The sequence below is a fragment of the Thunnus maccoyii genome, chromosome 6 (assembly GCF_910596095.1).
Source record: "Thunnus maccoyii chromosome 6, fThuMac1.1, whole genome shotgun sequence".
NCBI classification, from domain to species: Eukaryota; Metazoa; Chordata; class Actinopteri; order Scombriformes; family Scombridae; genus Thunnus; species Thunnus maccoyii.
The window spans coordinates 33,324,487-33,346,921 of record NC_056538.1 but is presented as its reverse complement, the minus strand read 5'-3'; the positions used below and the strand labels follow the sequence as shown (position 1 = coordinate 33,346,921).

Here is a 22,435-nt window from a genome sequence, read left to right as displayed (position 1 = left end):
CCCGTCAGCCGCTCACATCAATATTTTCCATACGGAGACTCCCTCATAGGAAATCAAATATGGAGCATGTTGGTTTAACAGACATGATTATTAGCAGGGTGTGTGCTGTTAATGACCCTGACTATTTACAGTGTAGATCCCAGGATTACTGTGTGTCTCAGTGTTTAGACATATCCCGTCCTACTCTGCTGCCTCAAGCAAGAAAACTTCATGTAACACAGACGTTACAGAGAGCTTCACAGGAGACAATGACAGGAGAATAAAGTGTCAAAACAAAAAAGTTAGAGAGAACTTAAAAAGCTTTTTAAAAGTTTGTCTTCTCTGAGACTTTGTTGGAGGATGTGCAGCTCCATCATCTTTAGTTTTAAAGTCAAATGTGTCTTAAAAACAACAGTCAGGAGCCCAAATGAACAGTGAAACATGTTCATACTGACCATTAGAAGATCTCTTCATAATGCACTTACAATGGAAGTGATGGGGAACAAAATCCACAGTCCTCCTTCTGTACAAAAATGTATTCAAAAGTTTATCTGAAGCTAATATGAAGCTTCAGCGTCGAAATGAGTTAAATCAAGTAAACTCAGCACAAAAGTAAGGAAATTAGTGTTTGGTAGATTATTTCTTTGTTGTAACGATGCTTCTTGGCAATAAATCTTATATCGTTAGAAAGCCTGTTTATTTCCCTTTTAAATGGTGCCATGTTTGTAAGGAACGTGCATTTGTGGGATGAGCAGCAGAGCTGAGTATGCGGGTTACGCCCATGAAAAATTTGCCAAATCTTCTCTGATTTGGGAAATAAACAGGCTTTCCAACAGTTTAAGATTTATTGCCAAGAAGCATTGTTACAACAAAGAAATAATCTACCAAACACATATTTCCTTACTTCTTGTGTTATGTTTAGATATCTTTCAACGTTACAGTCTTTTTAGTGTCAAAGTTCCTCTTTTTGTTACTATACTTCCACCTGCAGCTCAACAGGGAAACACTGTCCGAGGAAACACAAAGAGGGAATTTGATGCTAAAAAGACTGTAAATGTGTCAGATATCCACTTGATATGACTAACTCAGACTGATGAAGCTGAATAGAAGCTTCACATCAACTTTTAAATGACTGTGTGGACACACTGTGGATTTTGGCCTCCATCACTTCCATTGAAAGCACATTTGAAGGATCTTTTAATATCCAGTATGAACAGGAGGAATGATTACAGACACCTGACTGCTGGTTTAACACACACTGCAATTACTGTGAACTCGTCCTTTAAGTCGTCTTTGAAGTTTTGTTTTTGTTAAAAACCTGCAGAGTTCAGATAAAGATTTGTTGATGTAGATGAACAAGGTGTTATAGTAGACACATTGTGATGTAATATAAGCATGGACGACCTTTTCTAAATGTTTGGGTCGTAGCAACGCTCTGATTTTTGCTCCTTTAGTTGAAAAAACTGGACTGAACCGCTGATTTCACATGAAGCTCAAAGCTGAAGAGGATTAAAAAGATTAGACACAAGAAGAAATTTAAATTTGGTTTATTGTGCTTAACAAGAAGGGCCTGTAAAATTAATTTCTGATTTATCACAGTTGCATTGTAGGAACTTTTAACTACCAACCACCTAAAAGGTAAAATAAAACCTATAAATAGTCTCTGAGATGCTGTTGACTATAAACAGTAGACAAAAAAACTTTATTTCACAGAATCGAAGGAGAAATAATTAAAACTAATAGCTTTAACATTAACCATCATCTTGTTGAGTTATCAAGAACACACAGCGTATAGCCTTATTCCTCTCTGTCCTTGTGTTCCAGGACGTAGACCGGCCCGTGTCCAGGTCTCTGCCGGCTCTTCGGCCCCGTCATGGAGCGGTGAAGGCGGGGGAGGAGCTAACGGCGAAGCTGCTCCGAGTGGACCACCTGGTGAGGATGGAGAACGACGTCATGGAGCCAAAGAGGAAGAGGAGTTTCCCCGGCAACAACGTGCCGCTGGACCGCCTGTCAGTCACCTCCATGGAAACCAAACCGGGGTCAAACAAGCAGAGGTAAAAATAAATATACTCATTATGCAGAGAGGCCCCTGTCAGTATTAATATATCAGCAATACTTATAAAGGTGGAGTTCATTGTAACTGCGTCATATGTTGGGAAGTCCAATCGGTTTGTGCTTCTCTTCACTAGTGTTCACCAGAGGGTTGAATCTGTCTCCTTTTTGTGTTTACAGCAAAGCAGTCCAAGCGTCACAACGACGAGTCAATCCGGCTCCGATCGACAGGATTGGAAAGAGTCGTCTACCAAACAGCAGAGGATAGGCCACGCCCCCCCCCTCCCCTCTGAGCCCGCCCCCCTCTCCACAGCGCCTCCCTCTGCACAGGTACGGCGCCGCAGGACACCTGAGTCTCGTTAAAACAGTGAAACGGCTCTTTAGGTGCTTTAAACGCCTCACTGAAGATGTTTTTCTTTCCTGCAGAGGAATCATCACAGATGCATGAAACACAGCCAATCACCAGCCACCAGTCACCTGCTGAGACACGCCCACCACCTGCCAATCACCCCCCACCGCCACCGCCACCGCCACCACCACCACCCCCCACCACACACACAGTGTTGAATGTTTAATGATGGTGCATTCAGGTGCTGCTCGGTCAACTTCTCACACGTTTCTGAAGTCAGGACCAAAACAAAACTTTATTTATTTTGTTTTCGTGACGCATGTTCTTTGATCAGATTACGACCAATCAGATGTCATGTTTATGTCCACAGCAGCAGGAAGATTTAAACTCACATAGTTAAACAGGAAACCTGCTTTTAGATTCTACAAAATCCTCAACTGAACTCAGATGTTTTAAATCCAGATGAAACGATGTTTCCAGAGTATTTCACCTCTGTATTGTGACGTATTTCTGAGTAAAACAGGAAGTTGATCTGAACGTGTCATAATGAATCTTCGCTCTGTGCCGCTAACAGTTGAAGATTGATTGACGGGTGGATGTCATGAAATTGAAACTGGTTGATTCAAGCCTACGTCAACATTTTACAGGAAGAAAACATGATTAAATTTTGATATAAGAATATAAGAATATTCTTGGCATATGTTGTTAAATAGGTGCACAATATGACCTGGATGTGATCTTAAAGGGTTAAAAAGGAAGTTACGTGTTTTACTTCAGACAGGATTAATAATTAATTTAATGTTTTCCTTCAGAAACTTCAGTCTTGTCAGATTCACATCAACTGAAGTCTGTTCTGAATAAACAGCTTTAGTTTAAAACAGCAGCTTGTTAGAGGATATTTTAAATTAAAACTTAGTAAATCTGAATCTGTATTTGAGAAATTAAAACTGGTTTGTATTTAAGCTTTAAATTAGAATATGATAAAAAAAAAAAAAGAATCTTTTGGAGAACTGACAGAAGCGTCTGTAGCATCGAGCTGAAAGCTCAGACTTTCCAGCTGTCAGTAGCTCCTCTATTTATTTTGTATTATAGTGTAATATTGACATATTGAACTTTATTTGGTCACTTTTTCCCGTGTGAACATCCTCCAGAACCTGTGTAGAGTTTGTATGAGGACACAGTTAAAATCTTATTGACTTTTCATCAGATGGTTCCTGATTTAAAACAGGCAAAGTTAATGTAAAGCTTAAACTCAGACAATTTATTTAATTTATTTTTTATTCCCAGTTATCAGTCTGAAAACGTTTTGACTGCAGAGTTCAGTTCAATCTGTGTTCATCAGATCTTTTGGACGTTTAGTCTCAGAAAGTTCAATCAGAATTTCACAAGATAAAGTAAAAATGTGTTGTGGCACAACATGAAATCCTGTAAAACTGAAACTTAACGTGATAAATGTGAATCCAGAGTCAAAATACTTCAAATAATAATATGGAACAGTTTCTGTTTTTGGTCAAATTCAACACATATTTTCACAGCTGATCTGTTGGATGAAACGTTTCTCCTGTGATCACAGAGGTATTTCAGATTTTTACAGTATCACCTGAATGCAGCATCAACCCCCCCCCCCCGACCCTGACTGGAGGCCTTCGCCGCCTCGACGCTGAATCTGAACATCTGACAAGACTTGACTTGAGTTTCTGTCTCGTAGTTGTTTTTATTAGTGAAGCAGGACGACGCTGAGCAACGTTTAGGTTTTATATCACAAATATAAGACGACACAGTTTAAAGGACCAGTGTGTCTTAAAACAACAGTCAGGAGCCCAAATGAACATTATGATGCTGTAATCATTCCTCCTGTTCATACTGACCATTAGATCCCTTCATAATGACCTTACAACGTAGATGAAGATAAAACATCATCAGTGAGTTTTAGAGGAATTGTTTGGCTAGCAGTTTCCCCCCGCTTCCAGTCTTTATGCTAAGCTACGCTAACTTTGTCCTGACATGAGATGAGATGGTATCAACCACTGACTGGAGCTCAGTCCTGTCACATCTGGGATCAACTTCCTGCCAGCAGCCTGTAAAAGCAGCTGAGTCGAGGTTCATAATGAGTGCTGAATCAGCACAATGTGAACCAGACTCGGTGGTCCAGAACACACCGGGTTCAGGTTCCGTTCAGTCCTGCTCCACTTGATTGTTGTCCAATGCTTCTCACTGCCTGAACTGTAGATGTGTTTATTAAAGAGTGGATGATCGCTGAGTGTCTTTTATTTTGAAAGTCAAACGTGTTTTCATGAAGACACTTAAACCTCAGTTTAACTGCATTTTCAGCTTTTTTTTCATTTAGATTTCTTATTCTACATTTTGCAGGTTTATAAAAATCCAATAATGATTCATCAGCTGCTTTTTAAACAGATATTAGTTATTAGAGTTGGATGTTTTAGTCACTCAGGAGTTTTGTTACAGGTTGAATCTTTGAGTGTTTTATAAGGTGGAGAATATTTTAACTTAAATATGAGTTTAGAACAGTTCTGCTGTCAGAAACAGAAGCAGGTTTGTTTTGATGTTTTCTATATTTTATAGACAACAGCAGGAACGTTAGAGCTCATGTTAACCTGCAGAATACCACAAAGATGCAAAATGAGCATCTGGGTGCTGACAGTCAGATCATCCGTCCTTAATAAACAATCATCATCATCATCATCATCACCTCTATACATTACTCAGGTGTTGAAAAAGGATTTGTTGGGCATTTAGAGCTTCAACTGGCTGATTAATCAGTTGATTGAAAGAAAATTGGAAACTATTTTGATCGATCAGTCTCAAACATTCAGAGCTTTTATTCATCTAACAGAACTCTGGATACTGGATATAATGACGTCGTCTTTTTCTTTTGTTTTAGACTTAATTTAATTAATCGAGGGGAAAAATTGACATTTATCAATGAAGAAACTGACGTTTCCTGTCATGACAAGAGTTTATGACAATATCAGAGCTGAAATGATCAGTCGATCAACAGAAAATTAATCAAAAACTATTTTAATAATCAATAAATCAAAGCAACAATGTAAAACTTTGAAGCTTTTCTTTTATTTTAGGATTTTGGATATTTGAAGACGTCACCTCGTCTCTCCCTCTATATATATATATATATAACCTGAATTTTCCCCTATTTTGACTATTTATAGATAAAACGATGAATCAATAATGACAATAATGGTTAATTACAGCTCTAAACAACATGACTGATAATCTGACAGTGAAATGAACTGAGAGACGACAGCAGACGTGAGTTTGTGTCGAGTCTTTATTAAGAAAAGTATCATCTGATCCAGAACAGTGCAGACAGACGGGCTGATTCACACAGTCCACAAACTGACCCTGAACCAGATCTGACATCATCATCATCATCATCACCGTCACACACACATTCATCCATGCACACATGCACACGCACACGCACACACACACACACACACACACACACACACACACAGTCTGAGTGTAGCCGAGCAGATCTGAGCAGAATCACTGTGTCGTCTGTGTGAACTCAGTCCTGCAGACAGTTTTAACAACGTTGTTCCTGTACAGCCTCTACGGGAGCAGAGAGGGGACAAAATGGACTGAAAAGGAGGAGGAGGAGGAGAAGGAAGAGGAGGAAGAGGAAGAGGAGGTCTGGCCGGCCTATTAGCAAAATACAAACACCTTCACATTCAGAGACAAAGTGGGCACCAGGGAAGGTTTTGTTCTTGAGTCGGACTGAAGGAACTATTGAAACAGTATTTAAACACCGAAAACCATCCTCGGATCAGCTGCGTCAAGTTCATCTCTAAACCAACCTCCTTAGTCCGTTCGTTTCCATGGCAACGCTGTGATGTCATCGTCACCTGCTCACTAATGATTGATGGAAGCTGCGTAAGCAACTCATTTAAAAATCAGCTGATTGTAACTCCTGCAGTCATCAAAGACTTTCAGGACATTTTGAAACATATTAACTTCTGCTGCGGTGGATCTTTGCAGCTGTTTGATTAGCTTCAGTTAGCAACAACAGCTAACAGTTCATCTCTGACATGATCTGAAGTTTATTGTAAAGCTTTAGGAGGTTTCGTGCTGCAACGTTAACCTGATCAACAGTCACAATTATGAGAATCAAAGGCTGAAAAACACTTTAAGGCTTCAGTTTGAACTCTAGTTGGTTTAGAGATGAAGTTCTGTCAGCAGACATTTATTCCAGGGATCCTTTCAGAGTGAAGCTGATTTATTTCTGCTCACAGATCAGATGACTTTCCTGTAATTTTTCAGACAGTTTGCAGCAGATTATTCACATTCTGACATAAAGTCAAAAGCTGTGTGACTTCAGCCCCGACTTCAGCGAGGAGGCGGAAGTGGAGACCTGGGGGGAGAGCAGGGGAACAAACATTTAAAAAGAAGAAAAAAAAAAAAAGTAAAGTGAATAAATCCTACGGAGGTTTTTTTTTTAAAAATCAGAGCGGCATCCGGTTGCCTTCCACGCTGATTTTGACAGCGTGACCCGTCTTCGTCAGGCGGCGGATGTCGGCGAATCTACGCATCTGTTTGTCGACGCGGGACAGACCTTTCTTCATCGGACCCTGCAGGAGCAAAAAAACACAGGAAATGAATTAAAAACATGCAGACTGACGGCGGCTTCTGACGTCTGTACGGCTGCAGCGAGTCTGACCACAAACACTAGTTTTAAGATATTTTTTTACAAGCAGAAAGCAGCTCAAACTAACGCAGCAGGTTTTTAGTTTCATCTCTTCATCACACGTCACGTCTGCAGAGACATGCAGCGAGCGTTCACGTCCTCAGAGGCAGCACTGAGAAACGTTTCCTCACATGCAGCTTCTTCTGTAGAAACCTTGAAATAAAAGCTGGTTTTAAAAGATTAGTCGAGTCTAAAATAATAAAACAACTTCAGCTTAACATGTGAGTCATAATTATGACTAAGAAGCTTCATAAACAGAGAAACGCCTGAAAATCCAACAAACATGAACGTCTCACGTCGGCCAAACATTGATTATATTTAAATATGATGTCATATAGTCAGAGCTCAGTATTTTAACCTTCACTCAAATATATTTATCATCTTCATCATCCCTCCATCATGACGTGAACTCTGCATAACTGTATTTAAATGAACCAGCAGCCGTCTCTGCTCTAATTCTGCTACAAAAACTAGAGAAACATGTTTGTTTTAAATATAAAGTTAATAATTTACAACTAATTACTGGCAGATAAAACAACAGTCATGCAGGCAGCAGACGTCTCCTTCACTGTCAGAATACAGATAATAAAGTTATTAAGATGCTGCAGTTGTTCCTGGTGTAGAGGTCAGAGGTCAGATTTACAGTGAGCGCTGCGTGTTTGTCGACAGCACACACACGGCACGCCGTCACGCCATGCAGGAAGGACTTACTGCCCCCCCCGCGGGTCGGCGGCGGGAGCTACAGCGGCATCCTGTTTCCCTCTATGCTGATCTTGACGGCGCCCTGCGGCCGGTGTCTCTTCCTCTCCTCCGCAAAGCGACGCTTGTGCTTCTCCAGCAGGCTGAGGCCTTTCTTATAGCCGCTCTACAGAGGACCAATCACAGCTCAGCGCCTCAACTCGCCTCAACTCGCCTCGCCTTTAACCTCACGACTGTTTCTCACTTTATTCTTCAGCATCGTCAGAGCTGACGGAGGTTTTTTCTGTTTATATTATTTTAATAAAAGATTAACTAACTAGGGCTATAATTTAACTCTTTTATGGAAATTAATGATCATTTTTCTTCAGAAGTTCCAGAAACTATTTCACCAACAAAACTCTGGTAGAATTATTGTAAAGAAAAAACTTATTATTGATTTTAAATTGGTGCTAAAATATATATTAAATAGTTTAACATCATGTTCATAGAAGTTTAATAACATTATTAATTAAATTGAACAGATGATCTTCATACAGATCAAACTAGATTTACTGAACGTCTTTTTTATTTAATTATCAGACGTTTCAAACTAGTTTTAAAGGTTAAAGTATCAGAGAAATGACTGAACAGGTTTACAGTTTATTATTATTATTATTATTATTATTTAATATCTGGTGTTAAATACGTAGCAGCAGATCTGAATATTTAATCATATTTAATGTTTCACTCAGTTCAAGGTTCAGTTGTTTAATGACTTTCTATTTAACTTCCATGATAATTGTGTCAGGAAATGAATGAAATGCATGTATGAATATCTGGAATCGATCAATCAATCAATCAATCATATCTGTAAATCATTTGGAATCGTTAGCATAAACTGGTAAACTGGATGATTCTCAACCAAAAACAGCTGTAAGGAGTTTTTTACATGATCAGACTTTATGATGCAGAATAAAGTCTGTTTGTGTTTGTTGTGAAAGGCGGGAAAAGGTGATTTAACGACCTTTGACCTTCACTCACCCTGTTTGATTCCATCTCTACGTTCCACTTGGGTCGTACCACGTAGTCTTTGTTGGAGGGCATCGGCACTCGAGCTCTGGCACAGAAGCCGGGGTCACCGGGTCGCAGGGCTCTGCAGGAAACGACAACAACAACAACAACAACAACACTCCTGAGTAAACAACAACACCACCACCACACAAACCACACGTTGTAGAAACACACACATCTGTAGACGTGTTTAGTTTAAACACGCGGTTTAAATGACAAACGTGTTGTTGGTTTGTGTGTTTTTAGTTGAACAAAGATCATCAGTGGAGGAAGACGCTCCACTCGGTAACAGAACCGTAAAGAGAGTTTCTGCATCAGAGTGAGACGTCTTCTCTCTAGAGGATCACGTCGCTTTCAGGAGTTTTATTCTCCAGTTAATAAAAAACAACATATAGACTCACACAACAGTAATCCTTTATAGAAATGTGTCTTGTTGTCTTGTTTCTTAAATTAAAATATTAAATTAGTACAGAATCACTTTCACAGTCATCAGACGACCGTTTAATGTCTGAACAATCTTCTTTAATAAATGTTTGAACAAGTCTGCTTGAATATTAAACCAAACTTCATTCATTTAATGAGTCTTTTCTATGAACTGTCAGGACGTGTGTGTATGTTTAATAATAAAACTCAGACTCTACTGAATATTAAAAGGATCATAAACGTCACATGACTGTAACGTCTTTACACACAGACGTGAAACCTTCCTTCATCCAAACTAACAGTCCTTCAGAGATGAACGTTACTCACTTCTCCTCTCCAGTCAGCTGTTTCTCCAGGTCTCTCCGAGGCGTCTGACCTCCCGAACTGAAGACAGAAAGAGACACTTTGGTTTAAACAGGATGAATCAACAATAACTGATGAGCAGGAGAAACAGCAGCAGTCAGGTCTCCATGCTGTTATCATCATCATCATCAAAGCAGTTAGTCAGTCAGATGTTTACCTGTGAGAGTGAACCTGCTTCCTGCTGCGCAGCAGGTGTTTTATGGGTTTATTGTGCTGATTAGTCAAACAGAACTCAGCTCTGTTCCTCTAGTATTAATATTAATATTTATCATGTTTACTGATGTTAAAAACAGAGTTATGGTTCTTAAAAAAGATCCAGTTTGTATAAAAGAAGCGACTTTAAAAACAGTCTGATGTTCCTGCTTCTTCTTCATGTGATGTGAAAGTGACTTTTAGTTCTTATTTTACTTCCTGTAGCTGCAGATTTATCTGCTCACACATGCACACAGGCAGCATGATTCCCGTCTGTCGTTAGTTTCACACTGATCAGCTGATTCACAGCTGCTGAGACAACAGTAGCAAACAAACAGGATTTATAAATATTATAAATGTTTCCTGAGGGATGAAATGCACTCAGCTCTTCTGTTAGACCTTTAACCTTTAACCTCTGACTCCTCATATTAGCTCCAGTAACACCAGTAACCGTAGCAACGCCACCATAGAGACTAAACATCTATCGGCTGCTGACAGAAACTTCCAGTCAGTCTACAGGCAGGTTTTGCGGTGCAACCATGCAATTTGATGACTGAACCTGATTGGTGGAGAGAAGACGTCGGGTTCCTCCGCCCTCTCCACCTTCTGAGGCTGACTGGGGGAGGAGGAAGAGGAAGAGGAGGAGGAGGAGAGGTGAAATGGATGGATGAAGAGGAATGAAAGAAGAAAATTGAGAAAAAAAAACAACAACAGGAGGAAAGAGAGGAAAGGCTGAGAGGAAGAGCACAACATTTGATGATGAGGAGGGAGAGAATGAGAACAATGACAGCAGTGATGAAGACAGAACATTTATATAAAAGGAGAAAGATTATGGAGGTGAGAACAGCAGGCAGAGCTGGGAGACCTGGACTCAAACTAAACCTGCTTCAAACCTCTTTGAACACAAAGACGTGTAAAATAAACCTGATGAAGACGTGAACTGATGACTGTCGGTGTGAATGAGTGAAAACAACAGTGTGATTGGCTGTGATTCAGGTTTTATGATATAATAACAGCTTCTGTCTGACCTCCACAGTCTGGATGTGAGAGTGTTTGTTGCTCATTAAACCAGCAGGAAGTTCAACCAGGAAACATAAAGACTCAGTGAGTTTAGTCCTGAACTGTTTCTTCAGCTGGTCGGAAACATGATTCTATGTTCTTCATATAACTGATTGTACAGGACAAAAACACTTGACAAGTGCAATTTACAGACATTTCAGTGACATCAGTAATACGAACTGAAAACACCTCTGAAGGGACGAGTCAGGCGGGATGGTCAGGTGACGCAGCAGCTGGTTTACTGGATATATTCAAGACTTAAAACAAAGTGTTCACCAGGAGAGGATGACTTCATAAGCTTCCTCTCTCTCTTCTTCCACTTCTGTATTTTTGTTTGACTTCAGAGTTTTGGAGAAAAACGTTGATTTGTTATTAAAGTTTTTTCTCTTTTTAGGCGGCGTGTTGTTAGCTAACCTGCATCCCGTTCTCTCTCTCTCTCTCTGATAGCAGCGGTACTTGCATCACATTAAGAGTTTCCATGACAACGACACAGAGGTTGACTCATGTTTCAGAACAGAGGCTCCAAAACGCTATTGATTATTGATTTCTGAATGAATGAATGGATATGTGGTGTTATGTTTGGTCTGTACAGTTATAAACAGAAACACTGATAGACGCTGGTTTACATGTGACATGTCGCTTGTTTACTTCCTACAGATCAATATGATGACTAGTTATTTACATGTTGTTCTCTCTGAACATCACACTACCAGTGTTGCCTCATGTGTTAATAGCAGATAACAGTAAACCTTTTCTCAGGTTTATGACATGTTATGACCAATTTGAATGTTTAATGTATATATATATCTATGTGTTTGTTGTATTTCTGTATTTTTAAACTGGTTTAAATGGTTTCATGATGATGATCAGTTGGTTTTTTGCTGATGTTCAGCAGCTCAACCTGCTGCTGTGTACAGAAGGTTCTATACTAATAAAACTCATTTCTTAATGTTTTGAGTCCATTTCTGATGTTTTTGTTTAATTATTCAGCTCTAAACGAGTTAAAACAAGTTAAATCACAGTTCAAACTGAGTTTCTAACAGCTTGTCTGACGTGTTTTAGAGAAAATAAATTCCTGACAAGTGAAAACAAGACGTGAAAGTAAAAAGTTTTTTACAGTTACACTAATGAGGGATTTCTGCTTTAATGGAGGTATTTGATATTTCACTCTTACAAGAGAAAAGTCTTCAGAGATGATTATTATTATTATTATTTATTATTATTATTATTATTTATTGTTGGATCTCAGGGAAACGTTTACCGACATGAAAACTAAAGATGATCCATCCTGTGGTGTGAGGATGAGGAGAGGATGAAGGTGTCGTGTGATGTTGTGGGTTATTTGATTATTATTTTAGTACCTGAGTCGTCGTCTCTGAGGCATCTGCTGGTCCAGATCTCTCTGCTGTCGCTCTTCTCTCGTCATTCCTTTATAGTTGGACGTCAAACCAAAGATCGGCCGCGACCACTCGTCTAAACACACAAACAAACCAACACTCATCATCTAAACACACAAACAAACCAACACTCATCATCTAAACACACAAACAAACCAACACTCATCATCTAAACACACAAACAAACCAACACTCATCATCTAAACACACAAACAAACCAACACTCATCATCTGAACACACCTACACTCATAACTCACATTCATAACATCGTTTAATTAATTAATGTGTTCTGGACAAACAGCAGAAAACTGATGGATGATTAACTGAAGAGAAAATGATCAATTCCTTTTAGAGCTGCAACAATTAGCTGATTAATCGATTAGTTGATCAACAGAAAACTAATCAGCAACTATTTTGATTATCAAATTATCATTTTTTAAGCAAAAATACCAAATATTTACTGGTTGCAGCTTCTAATATGTGTCACACGTGACTGTAAACTGAATTATTTTGGATGTTGGACTGTTGGTCAGATTAAATAAAACTTTTGAAGACGTCACAATGAGCTCTAAGAAATTAAAAACAGGCATTTTCACTATTTTCTGACATTTTACAGACACAGAACTGACTAGTGTTGCTCTGTGTGGACTGAAGGCACCAGTACACCTCATCTGACCTGCTTGTTGGCTTGTTGGAACTTCTCTCTTTCCTTTTTCATTCTTATTAGTGTCCTTCACCAGATTATTTAACCGTCTTGTATGACGGCAACCTGCTGATTTATTACTGTAAACTTGTCGTCCTTGTAAAAGAAGCTTCCTGTTGTCCAGCGTGTTTAAATAAAGGTTATACTGATCCTGTCAGACTGATGAGTGTTGGTGTCTCTGCAGCAGTGTGAGGAGCGACGTCCTTACTGATGAGTTTGAGAGCGAGGTCTTTGTTGGATCGCGACTCTTTGGGATGTTTGTAGAGAAACATGACGGCTCGTCCGATCCCGCTGTGCTTCAGCGTCTCCTGACTGACGCTGGGCAGCTGCGGGGAGGAAACACAGGGAAACGCTCCACTCAGACGCCCGCAGCACTCTGTTTTTATTTCATTTTTTAAATCAGAGGTTGAACACGTGACCCGCGGGTTTCAGAGAGAATCTGTACTCACTTCCTGTAGGATCCTGAGAAGCTCCTCTCTGATTCTCAGAGCAGGCAGTGATTTGTCTGGAAGAGGACTGATCCACTCTTTGATGGCCGACATCACTCCGCTGTCGATGAACGTCTCCTTCAAGTCCTGTCTGAGGGGCAAACAGCAACAAGAGGATATTATTCAGCTTGTTTTAATGAAGCATCAGTGTGTTAGATTAGCTCAGTCAGGACGCCTGTTAACGCCCCTGGAAAGGCAAATCCATGATTGGCTATTAATTATGTAATTTGGGATCTAATGTGCATATAGTAAACACCTAAATGTATGAGAACAGCCTTTGACATAGTCTATGTAATTCTTTAGAAAGTTTCTCTCCCTTCCCTTGTTACTGGGTTACAGTTAGGCGGGGCTAAACTAGGGAATTTATTACATAATAAATACCTGCCCAATCATATTTTAGAGAAAGATGTCTGACGTGGCTATCTGGCCGAGCTGACTTCACAACACTTACTCTCATCTCCCGCATGAGAAAACAATGCAGTGCACTTTTCTTTGCTTTTAGCTAGAATGAGAATTCAAATTAGCCTGATATGGTTTGAAAGTTACTGTGTTAAGCTAACTAGCAGACTTGGCTACATCATCCAAATCTGTATTAATCACTGTGGATAAGTAGCTCAAAAGTTTTGAATAGAAATGCTAATGCTAACCGTTTCATGTAAGTGAATGAAAGATACTAAAACACTTAGCTTCGTAGTCTGGAAGGTATAGTTCAATAAAAACAGATATGGTTGGTCTACTCTAGTCTGCTAGTTAGCCGATTAGTCAAGATAACTAGTAGACCACTGGGGTAATTGATAATAAGCTCAAAAGTTTTGAATAGAAAAGCTAATGCTAACCGTTTCATGTAAGTGAATGGAAGATGCTAAAACGATTAGCATCATACTCCGGGAGGTATAGTTAAAGAAAAACACAGATTTGGCTGGTTTAACCTGTTTTGCTAGTTAGTGGATTAGTCAAGCTTTCTAACCAAGTAGGGTCCATTTGATAGATTTGGTATTTTATTTTATATCAGCAAAACGTTTTAGTGAATGAATAGAAAATAAAACGGAACTTGAGCTGAAAGTGAGCTGTCAATCAAACGTGATCTGGACATGCCCACACAGTCCTGAGAAATGGTTTGAGCAGCCAAATGAACTGTTTTTGAACTCAGTTTTCTAATAGTTATGAATGTTTATTTTCATTCAGATTTTCATGGATGCTTAATGAGACACTCAACTTTGATATCATATATGCATTTTTATGATTTCAGGCCACGTTTCCAGAGGCTTTAACGAGCAGCATAATGATGATTCATAACAGATCTTACTTCTTCAGGTGCATGACGACTTGTGACAGCAGAGAGAGTTTCTTCAGCGCTGGTTTCTTCTGACTGTTCAGAGTTCGATCCTCCTGTTGAAACAGCAGCCAGTCAGGGAGTTTGTTTGTTTGTTTGTTTGTTTTTTAAAGGGTAAAGAAAAGCAGAAAGGTTTTATTTAAAACAGACGGACCTCAGCAGCTTCGTTCATCTTGGTGATCATGGCGCTGACCACGTCGTCGGCGTCGCTGATGAACGTCCCGCCGTCACGGTGCCGCCTCCTCTTACTGTTCATGGCTTTCTTCCGGGCGAGCATGATGTCAAAGTCGGACATGAAGCTGGTGCTGAAAACACACAAACAAACAAACAAACAGACACACACATTTAAGTAATTTCTCTACTTCAGAATCTGAATCGATCATAAAGATAAGACGTGTTCCTCCGCCGGGCTTCTTACTCTTGGCCGCTGCGGTCGACACCTTCGTCAGAGTCGGAGTCTTCCTCCACCTGCTGCTGCTTCTCCTTGGCCTCCTTCTTGTCTCCCTCCAGGTCCTCCTGGTTGAAACCCTGCAGGAGCAGCAGACGCTTTCATCAGCTCTGAGAACAAGTTTCTGTGTTTCCGTTTTATCGTCGAACAAAAGTTTCTCTAAAACGCAGAGAGATGAAGGTCGTACTCACCGTGAACTCCTCCCCCTCCTCGTCTCCAGACTCTCCGAAGATGTCTGCGATCATCTTCCTGGAGGAAACAGAAAGGTCAAAAGGTCACACCGGCAGATCTCAGATCAGATGGTTTGAATGTTTGTTTCTAGACGTCGTTATGAAGCAGAGCAGTGAGAGTCCATCAAACCTCATTTCAGCTCATTTTCTGATGTTATAATCAGCATTTTCACTATTTTATGAATAAATTTAATTCAGAATTATAATTTACTGTCTTGTTTTGTCAAAACAATATAAAACAAATAATTCTCACATGTTGAGAAGCAGAAACGGCAAATATTTCACATTTTCCTGATATTAATGACTCGACTGATTATCAGATTTGTTGACAAACATCTCAAAACATATTTTTGTTGCAAATATTTTCTATGAATCACTTTGTAACCTGGTTTTGAAATGTGCAAATATAAATAAAGCTTTGTCATTTTTGAATTAATCAATCAGCAGCTCTTATCACAGAGTTGTGACCTGAGAGGCTTTAAAGTGTTGAATCAACCAGCTGAGCCTGCTGATTGGCTAGAGAGGCTCTGACCTGACTGACTGCTGTAACCAGCTTTTGTTTTGTTTTGTTTTGTCTTTGAGAGCATTAAATATATCCTGTGTTGTATCTCTCGTCCTATCTGCCTCAGATTCCTCTTCGTCTGTCATGCTTGCAGCTGATGCCGGTGTGTCGGGGCTGTTCTCCTGCAGGAGGACATCAGCTGAAGGAAGCTCTCACACTGTTTGTTTACTCTACAACATTTTAAGGTTTACTTCGGGTCAAGTGTTTTAAACCTATTAAGGTTTCCACAGATCATAATCCTCTTGAGTTTGTCTCAGAGACAGAATGTGCAACCAACGTCTCCTGTGTTGGTCCCTGATCGTTCAACACTAACACTAATTCAATTCAATTTATATAGCGTCAAATCATAAGGAAAGTTATCTCAGGACACTAATCACCATAACTAAGCACCTTGAAATGAGTCACAAAGAGACTTTGTCAGGTGCTGCGTAGTTCGACTGTCAGATGTAAGATGTTTGGGGGTTTTATACGCCAGGCAAGAGGCAAAGTGCCTGCTGTGTGTGTGTTTTTCTCTCCAGGTGTCAACATGACGTGTTTCTACCTGTGCAGTCCGGTCAAGCTGCTCATTGGTTCCTCGGACTTTGAATTGGCCTATCATCATTCGTCTCAGAGGACGACGGCTCGCTGTGGTGAAAACCAGCTCGTAGATCCTCGTCTATCTTACTACGGTAGGAAAGAAGCCTCGTTTTGTGTTTTAACAACGTTTCACTTATGAGTTATTGATCCAGGAGGTTTGATTCTATCAGTATGTTTCCAGCTTTACTGAAGTCTGCAGCAGAGCCTACAAACACTCACAGGGAAGGAAAAACACTGGTGACTTCAGGGAAGCAGGAGGATCTCTGACTCCACCGGCAGCCACGTTGACTCCAAGAGTAAAGCAACTACACTGTGTCGTCTTTGAAATGTTGGCCTGAGCTGTTGTTGCACCGTTCATGTAAACTTGTTAACAGGAAGAGGTTTGTAGTGGGAGGTTGAGGACAACTGGTGAGTCTAGAGACACTGGGATTACTGGGTGGTGCTGCCTCTGTGAGTCAGGTCTCTGGTTGTGTTTTTAGGGATTAATCAGGCTTTGTTTTGTTGATTTCTATTTGTTTGGCTCTTCGTCTCGTCTTCCTTCACATTTTAAGAACCTTTGTTTTGTTTGCAAATATTGAAACAAGCTGAAAATAAATCGGTTTCATTTTCACTTCAACTCTGACTATCTCTTTGTTTCTTCTGTTCCCTCGTTGTCAGAGGAGACGTAACGAGTTTAAACACACTGAACATTCAGAGCAGAATCCAGTTCACCCAGTGTGGTTGTGTTTCTGGTTAAACTGGAAACCAGCTCCGGGTGTGTGTGAGGAGTCCAGTACTCACTCCTCCTCGTCTCCGGAGTCGCTGTCGCTGCCGAACAACGCCTTCTCGTCCTTATTCCCCGCGTTGACCTTCGACCTCTCGTCCTCGCTCTCGCTGTCGGAGCCCAGTTCTCTCAGTTTGGCTGCCAGACTCTTATCAGGTCCTCCCGACGCTCCGTCGCTGTCCGAGTTCTCATCGTCCGACACCGCCCGGCTCCTCTTCGCCGCTGACCGTCAACAACAACAACAACAACAACAACAACAACAACAACAAACAGATTATCAGCCAAAACAGAAAATAACAACAAGTAAACAGACATTTTGTCAAATCAGGAGAAAGTTTAGTTTCTTGTTGAAACTGAATTATTGTGTATTTAGTAATAAGTTCGTTGTTATGTTGAGAAACTGCATCAGTATCTCACCTGGTTTATCTGCCTTCTCTTCATCCTCATCCTCACTGTCTGACAGGATGGCCTTCTTCCTCTTCACTGCAAACACACACACACACACACACACACACACACACACACACACACACACACACACACACACACACACACACACACACACACACACACACACACACACACTAGTTAAAGGAACATTTCATGACATGAAACCTGTTCTGAGGAAATGATTCGACAGAATGAAAACAGAAGCTGCTCTGGTTTCTACAGCAGCAGTTTCACATCGTTATTGGCCATAAATAATACCAGTGTAACACTGGGATACCCGCCTAGAACCCAGTTCTGAACTGGAACTGATTCTAAATTCTAAAGAGCCCAGCGTGTTTTAAAGGTTTAAGGTTATTGATCAGTACTTGAAGAAACCAGAGTGAGATTAGCAGAGAAGATAATGTGTCTGAACATCTGTTCAACAAGCTGAGACTTTTAGACAAGTGACATTTATAACTGATTTACCCTCCGAAGTCTCCCAGTTACCCCAGTATGTTCCAGCTGTAGAGCTGCTAACAGCTAACAGTTTGTAAAATGAGTCAAACTCTCTAATTATTATAATATTATTAATATCTAAATTACTGAGATTTTTTATTTGTATTGAGGGAGATATGATTGAGTAACTTTGCTGTTGCAGCTCTACAAACCTTCTATCGTTTCTATTATAAATAAATAAATCAGATATTTCATGTTTGCACAGTAATTATTGATCAGAGAAGTATAATCAATACGCTGCTGGTCTGAGGTCAGCGTACTCGGCTTCTCATCCTCGTCGTCAGCTGATCTCTGCTTCCTCTCACCTTCCTGCTGCTCTCCATCACTTCCTGCTGCAGCCTTCGTCCTCCGTCCCTCCTCCTCTTCCTCACTGTCAGACTGCATCACAGCCTTCCACTTCCCTCCTCCTCCTCCTCCTCCTCCCTCTTCGTCCCCCTGCTGTTTCTCAGCCTCCTCGTCCTCGTCAGAGTCTATCTGCGCCGCCTTGCGTCTGGCGGGCATCTCTGTGTCAGAGTCACTGTCGGCGTTGGAGCGGCGGCCGGCGGACGCGGCGGGTTTGGCGTCCTCGTTGTCTGAGTCGCTGTCGGCGGCGGCTGCTGCTGCTTTGGGTCTGTCCTCCCCGTCCTCCATGTCCGAGCTGCTCCCCCTGCGTTTGACGGGGGACGCCGCCGCCTCCCCCTCCTCATTGTCTGAAGCGCCGTGTTTGACCGGCGACTCCTCCTCGTTGTCTGAAGCGCTCATCCCGCGTTTGACCGGAGAGTCGTCGTCGCTGTCGGCGGGCCTCGGAGGCTCCGCTTCGGAGTCGCTTCTGTCGTCGTCGTCGCCGCGGCCCCTGGGGGCCTCTCCCTCCGAGTCGCTGTCGCCGCCTCGGCGGTCCTCGTTGTCGGAGCCGCTGGCTGCTCCGCTGGTCTCCATGGTGTGGCGAGCGTCCTCGTCATTGCTGCCCTCATCCTGTTGAGAAAACCAGAGGTGGGTCATTATGACGCCCAGATGTCCTACGTTCTGATCAGCACAAGAACGCAGCAGTTACCTCCTGCACACCTGCTCAGGTGAGTTCACTTTTCACAGAAATGTTTTACCCTCTTTTCTGTCTTATTAATCATTTTGAGACTCATCTGACAGCTCGAGAACGAGAACCGTTGTCTTCACTGACATTATCCAGATATATTTTACTGTGAGGGGCTTTAAAAGCAACATTTAGCAAAAGTAATAATGAATTCAAAGTTGGGTTCCTTGACTAAATTCTGCCATCTCCACCACAGACTAACATTATAATCTGTGTCCATTAACAGGACGAACTGTGATACTGAAATATATAACAGTAACACTCAGTCGTCCTCAGTCTGACCTCAGAGTGATTCCTGTCGCTCCTCATCTCCTCGCCGTCTGACGCCGGGTGCTCATCCATGACCGGAGTGCCGCCTCCATCATCTACAGAACACACAACCGATCAGAAACACACTTCAGCAGCACTTTTTAACGTTATCACGCAGGATTTGTTGCTGATGCCACACACAAACATCTGCTGAGAGTGAAGCAGTAGCAAGAAGTATTAAGTTACTATTTAAAGATTGACAGCTGGTTTCTGTAAAGGTTTAAACTTCAGCTGAGCCGGACTCGTCTGATTTGTTCTGACTCACCTGCACGGGTCACCATCAGGTATGTGATGCTTTCAGGGAGAAACTCCATGTATAAATCATGCATTTTAAAAGGTTAATGAGTAAATAACACCAGATAGAAAACAGTTGAATCCTGTTAGATCTAATCTTTTGGTTCTCAGTTTACAGTGTTGTATCCTGGAGGCATGTTTTCATTGTATTATGATATTCAATCATTCATTAAACACTTTGAAAGCAAAATATGACAGAAAACCAGAGCTGTGATGTTGCCTTAAACTAACAGGAGACACATTTTGTGTTTGTTATGAACCAACACTGCTGCTGCCCTCCCCAAAAAACCACACTTCTGTTTCAGTTATCGTGCATCTGAGACCTAGAGGCTAGATGGAGATTTGACACAATGGATAATATAACAAGCTTTTAAAATACAACACATTGTTAAAGATGAAACCAGTGGTTTCCAACCTTTTCGGCTTTTGACGTCTTACAAAAAGCAGTGTGTAGTCGGGGTCACATTTCACATGTCTATGAGTTGTTAACAGCTCCATCAAATAGTGATTTTTCCCTCTAAACTTCTCACATGGTTTCTCAAATGAAACCATGTGCGAAAATGAAACCTCACATGGTTGGGAAGCACTGGACTAAACTAGCTAACTGTATATAAAGTAGTGTAAACTAGCTCCACCTCCAGCAGCTACAACAGTAACATGCTGCTCTAACACTGATGCTTCACTATTAATAATCTAATGATGTCATATATAATAATATATCAGTCAGAGGGACCAAACCACTACTTTTACTGCAATACTTTAACTACATCAAGCTCATAATACTTATGTACTTTTAATGTGGTAGGACTTTTAATGCAGGACTTTTACTTGTGATGGAGTATTTTTACATTGTTGTAGTTTTATTGCAGTAAAGTATCAGAATACTTCTTCCACCACTGCTTACTGACCCTGTTTGTGCCTCGTATGAAATACAATCTGCATCATCGGTATCGATTAACTCGTTTTAAAGTGAACTAGATCAGAGTTGTAACGCTGCCTGAAGCTAATATCTGACACATTTCCTGATATCAACCGACGCTGCTGATGGCCCCAAAAGCACACTACAGTTACATTTATCAGACAGAAGAGATGTTAAATGACCTTCTGTGAGTTATATTTATCAACTGAAACTTAATTCCGCGCTGCTGATGAAGAGTAAAGGGGACAGTTAGCGTCAGGTACGAGCGTTAACGTTAGCTGGTTAAACAGGAAACAAAGCAGAACAACCGTTTTTACCGGAGTGGCTCGCGGACATGAAGTCGTCCTCTTCTCCGTCCATTTCTCAGACGAAGAAAGACTCGGATTCAGACCCGAAGGCGGGAGTAAACCGCTCTCTGTTCGCTGTAACTTTAATATCAAAGCGGGAGAAATAAACCCGCACAAAAGTAACGCTGCGATGTGGAAGCTAACAGCAACTGCTAGCTACTGTAGCCCCGAGATGACCCAAAATGGAGTAACTCCCGTCATATACGCATGCGCAAAGGTCCGGTCTCCTCCCGATGACGTAAGCGCAAGCTTTAACTGCGTCACTTTCTTCGCAAATGTTTTTCTAAAACATCATCCACGTTTTCTCTATTCCTTCATCATTTTATGTATTTTATAAGCTTTCTAAAAAGTGTATATGCACAATTAATTATTATAAATACATTTTAAGGGCAGATTGAAAAAACTCCAATCTGCCCTTATTTTATGTCATTATATTTATTTGTTTATTATATTTTATGGGTTTTTTTTTATCGTAATTTTATTTTGTATTAGCCCCACATAAGCTTCATATCAACTTTTAAATGTTGACACACTGTGGATTTTGGCCTCCATCACTTACATTGAAAGCACATTTGAAAGGGATCAATATTTATATAAAGAAAATAAATACATACATAAATAATAAAAATCTTTATATACGGTCTATGGTCGAAGTTTGAATCTTTCATGTTTGAATTCAGAAAGTATTTTGAGTCTATCCAACTTATAAACAATAAGAAATGTGCACATACAGTTAATATGCTCTGAGATTTATTTTTTTTAAGAAATCTGATTTTTTTTGCCTACCTTTACTGTTAATTTTTTTTTCAATCTATTTATTATCATTACTTTGACCCATTGTTCTATTACCATGTTGACTGTATCAACAAACTGAAAGTGAAGTCATGTCCTTTATTAGCTTTATTTCATTATGATGCCCAATTGTTCTTTGTTATTGTATTATTGTCACACGTTTTATGACACTTTCTATAAATAAAGTGATGAGAAAAAAACATTTGAAGGGGATCTTTTAATAATTATAATTATAACAATAATACTTTTAATTTCTATTCGCAGTGAATCTCAAAGTTCTACAGTGTTAAAAACATAAACACACAACATAAAGAAAATAAGAGTTCAGATGAAAAAACCTTCCTGAAAGATTTTAAGTCTGTTTTTAAAG

General features: G+C 40.5%; 2 protein-coding genes across 2 annotated transcripts in view; one reads left to right on the top strand and one right to left on the bottom strand.

The window, feature by feature from the left end:
• Window positions 1-4,225, top strand: part of LOC121899022 (POU domain, class 4, transcription factor 2-like) — a 9,496-nt gene extending 5,271 nt beyond the window's left edge. The window contains exons 3-5 of the mRNA XM_042414567.1: window positions 1,804-2,033; window positions 2,212-2,361; window positions 2,458-4,225. Coding sequence (XP_042270501.1) covers window positions 1,804-2,033; window positions 2,212-2,361; window positions 2,458-2,598 — 521 coding nt within the window. The 3' untranslated portion in view covers window positions 2,599-4,225. The remainder of the gene's footprint in view (window positions 1-1,803; window positions 2,034-2,211; window positions 2,362-2,457) is intronic.
• Window positions 4,226-6,700: 2,475 nt separating this feature from the next.
• LOC121899206 (protein IWS1 homolog) lies at window positions 6,701-21,494 on the bottom strand. Its single transcript, XM_042414868.1, has 15 exons — window positions 21,244-21,494; window positions 19,687-19,769; window positions 18,644-19,289; window positions 17,811-17,876; window positions 17,411-17,615; window positions 15,454-15,511; window positions 15,233-15,342; window positions 14,969-15,119; window positions 14,788-14,870; window positions 13,443-13,572; window positions 13,202-13,319; window positions 12,254-12,365; window positions 9,606-9,662; window positions 8,826-8,937; window positions 6,701-6,990 (listed from the first exon to the last, which is right to left on the bottom strand). Exons 1-15 carry the CDS (start codon window positions 21,284-21,286, stop codon window positions 6,865-6,867), a joined length of 2,100 nt encoding a protein of 699 aa, XP_042270802.1. The 5' UTR covers window positions 21,287-21,494; the 3' UTR covers window positions 6,701-6,864.
• Between the last annotated feature and the right edge of the window lie 941 nt (window positions 21,495-22,435).